This window comes from Sinocyclocheilus rhinocerous, unplaced genomic scaffold (assembly GCF_001515625.1).
Source record: "Sinocyclocheilus rhinocerous isolate Xijiao unplaced genomic scaffold, SAMN03320098_v1.1 scaffold8454, whole genome shotgun sequence".
NCBI lineage: Eukaryota > Metazoa > Chordata > Actinopteri > Cypriniformes > Cyprinidae > Sinocyclocheilus > Sinocyclocheilus rhinocerous.
In genome coordinates this window covers 22647-26646 of record NW_015663232.1, presented here as the reverse complement: position 1 = coordinate 26646, position 4000 = coordinate 22647, and the positions used below count along the sequence as shown (strand labels likewise).

The window sequence follows — 4000 nt, the reverse complement described above, 5'->3', positions numbered from 1 at the left end:
TCAAATTGAGATTTATACATCATCTGAAGGCTTAATAAATATGCTTTCCATTGATGTATGGTTTGTTAGGATAGGACAATATTTGTCTGAGATACAACTATCTGAAAATCTGGAATCTGAGGGTGCAAAAAAATCTAAATATTGAGAAAATCATCTTTAAAGTTGTCCAAATGAAGTTCTTAGCAATGCATATTACTAATCAAAAATTACGTTTTGATATATTTACAGTTATTAATAGCAAAATAAAATTTTTGCTATTACTATTGCTACAAATATACCCCAGCGACTTAAGACTATCTTAAAATGGATTAAAACTAGAATCTAGAATTATTGTTTTATTTAAAAAAAACAAAACACCAATATATGACAAGTGTTAGCAAAAATACATCTTTCATCCATTATATATTCATCCGTGCAGCTTCTGCTCCTGCGAGGCTACGCCTTCAACCACACGGCGGACTTCGAGACGGTGCGGATGATGAAGGAGAATCTGTTTTGTTGGCTACAACATTGAGCAGGAACAGAAACTGGCCAATGAGACCAGCGTCCTGGTGGAGTCCTACACGTTAATACACTTAAAAACACTTAAAAACACACAAAATACTCTTACACTTGATGAAAATGAAGATATTCTAGGAAATGCCCTCGCAAACCATGAACAAAAATAGGCTAAGTTTGATACTATATTGCTTGTCCAAAACTAACTGAGAATTACAGATATAGTGTATATTACTTTAACTTTCCAGTTGAGATTTCCAATTAAACCATCAATTTCTATTAGGGAAAATTATTTTTAACGATAACTTATAAATATTTAAAGACAGACCTGTTGTGAGCTCCATGGTTGTTAATCAATGGTATATGTTTTTGTTCAAACCATCTGTTTGCATCGTTTTAACAGGGATATTTTAAAAAATGAGTTGAAATAGTGGAATTTGTGGTGAAAACTACATTACCCATGATGCTGTGCAAGAATTCCACCAATCAGAGAGTTGCCAAGAGCTCTTTAGCTCCGCCCACTCCCATGATGCACCGGCAATTATGTAATCAAGTTGATCTCTCTACGCTCTCACAATACTTACACAAAAAATATTAGTATATATACTACTGATATTTGGTAATAAATGTAAAATATTGTTTCTATAGTAAAATCAACAACTTTAAAATAATAGTTTTGTATTTCACCATAGTTTTTAAAGCGATTATGTCAGTTATAATGCTTCATGGGATTGTAGTTTTCTCCCTCATTAAAGCTGGTCTTGTACCTTTATCTTTTCAAATACTTTTTTGCTTCCAAGCAGTGTTGTGATTCACCCCGTAGCAGGTTGGTTTGGTTCAAGGCTTTTAACTCTTTAATGAAAACTAAAAAAAAAAATCCCTGTAAGAAAAATTAATGGGAAAAAAACCCACTCAAAAAGCACTGATGCACTCTATGTATCTGCAAATAGGGGGCACAAGAGAGCTGCTATAAGTTTCTCATGCATGTATATTTAAACTTGACTGGCCTCTTTACAGAAAATACAAATTTGACTGACCTTTTTTGTGTGCAGTTACCAGACGGGCGGACGATAATGGTCGGAGGCGAGAGGTTTGGCGCGCCAGAGGCTCTTTTCCAGCCTCATCTCATTAACGTGGAGGGTGTTGGTGTGGCCGAACTGCTCTTCAACACCATCCAGGCAGCAGACATTGACATCAGGTCAGAATCCTTCAACAGCATCGTCCTCAATCAGACGCTTAATGCTTGACTCTGTGCAAAAGTTGACTTGACGTATGGTCAGTAATTGGACAGATTTGTCCTGCAAATGTTCTTCTGCTAACAAGTTAGGGGGTATTTTTATCCAAGACCTTCTGGAGAGCCTTTACTAAGCACAGCTAGTTTTTTAAAAGGAATATTTCAGGTTAAACACAACCGAAGCACTTTCTCGGAGGTCATTTTCAGCATGTCACAGTTGTTTCTGATAGAAATTAAATTGATTTCCATCTGGATTTTTCCATCCATCTGAAGGTCGGATTTCTACAAGCACATCATCCTGTCTGGAGGAAGCACCATGTATCCGGGACTTCCTTCCCTTTTGGAGCTTGAGATCAAGCAGCTGTATCTGGAGAGAGTGCTGAAGGGAGACACTGAGAAACTCTCTGTAAGCTGTTATAATGCTAATGTTGCTCATTTATACGCTAGGATTTCTGTATTTTTCTCCCTAGTAGAAACACCCTCAAAACAAGATCAATTTATGTGAGAAGCAAAACAATGTTCAATATTAAGGCTTTGTTTTTAAGCTTATTTGTATTATTTTCCCATTAGAAATATACTCCCCCCCCCCTTATTTTAAGCATAAACCTCAAAATTGCTAGATTTATGCTTAGAATGAGACAAAAACAAATTGCCAGTGGGCTACAGTGTTGATATTGTAAAAAAATTAAATAAAAATTTTTTTTTTTTTAAATGGTAATTGAAATAAAGCTGAAATTAAAAAATATATATAAATATTAGATGAAAAACTATTTAAAAAAGTAAAAAACAAAAACAAAAAAAAAAACTCTCATATCTGGCCCCAATGCCGATATTTACATTTAAAGCCATTATCGGCCCGATTCCGATATCAGTCCGATAATATCGTGCATCTCTAGTTATAATGCTTCATGGGATTGTAGTTTTTTCCCCTCATTAAAGGGGTCATATGAAAAATTCTAAATGTTCTTAAAAAAAAGTAGAAATGTTGACAACTGAAATAAGTTAAAGTACTTAAAATACTAAATGTAAAACTAAAATAAACAAAATAAGTATATACAATTTTTAAAAATACAAATACTAATAAAATCATAAAAGCACAGTAAAATTACTAAAACTTAAACTATAATTAAAATGAAAAACTGTAAATATAAAAAAGCCAATTGAAAGTATTGTAAAACAAAAAAATTAATTGAAGATACATTGTCTCAAAATGTCTTATCTCGTGCAATTTTTCTTTTCAAATTAATTTACCTCATAAAATAATAATGCCATGATATAAAGATTCACCTTATTCAGTTCAATATATAGTTTTTTTTTAAACTTTTGACCGATTAATTGGGAATTAGCTTTTTTCAATGACTGTAATTATCGCACAATCCATGATTGGTTGATCTCTAGTGTATGGACTTTTCAAAAACTCAATTAGTGTGTACAAAACATTCATTACACAAGGCCCCCGGTGAGCAGTTTTACATCACAAAGGCCTTAGAAAAGCAAGAGAGAGAGAGAGCTGCTGCTGACATGTAAATGAAGCTAACAGAGGCACTGCTCCCAATAAACTATTTCAGATTCAGGCTATATGTCAGAAACTGAACACTTGTATTAGTCGTCATTTATTTTGCTCCAATCAAGCTGATTTTGACATTCTCCAGCAACTTTCTCTCCCACAGAAATTTAAGATCCGCATCGAAGACCCTCCGCGGTGCATCTGAGGAGTTTATATAAGGCTTTAATGTATAGCTCAAACACTACCTAGCTAGCAAAATAAATGACCAAAGAAATACTCATCGGGGTTATTATAGTGAACTGAAACTAAAACCACAAAACATTTTTCATTACTTGAATTAAAATAAACTCTACTGGAAATAAAATCAAATATTTTATTTCCATTTAGTTGCTAAGGCAACATTTCTCATTTTCATTTAGTAGATCTTCATGTAGTAAAATAGCTCAAATTAATGGAAATAAATATATTTGAAAAATAATAATATAATATAAAAACTAATTCAAAATATGAATAAAAACTATAATAATATCTCAATAATACTAAAATAACCCTCATACTTTAGACTTCATACCATATTTGATTATTTAAAATAAGACTAAATATTATTACTGCAGTCTTACCAAACTAAAACACCAAACGTTATAATTAAAAAAATAAAAATAAAGCATTTTTACTCTATTTATGAACTGTTTTGCTTCGATTTCGTCAGATTTAACTAACTCGACTTTCGACCGAGCAAATTTGTCCTCAAAGTATAAATG

The 4000-nt window shown here is 32.6% G+C and overlaps 1 protein-coding gene across 1 annotated transcript in view; it reads left to right on the top strand.

The window, feature by feature from the left end:
• LOC107728767 (actin-related protein 2-B-like) overlaps positions 1-3444 on the top strand; it is an 8030-nt gene extending 4586 nt beyond the window's left edge. The window contains exons 4-7 of the mRNA XM_016539047.1: positions 419-469; positions 1551-1696; positions 2006-2138; positions 3403-3444. Coding sequence (XP_016394533.1) covers positions 419-469; positions 1551-1696; positions 2006-2138; positions 3403-3444 — 372 coding nt within the window. The remainder of the gene's footprint in view (positions 1-418; positions 470-1550; positions 1697-2005; positions 2139-3402) is intronic.
• Positions 3445-4000: the final 556 nt, after the last annotated feature.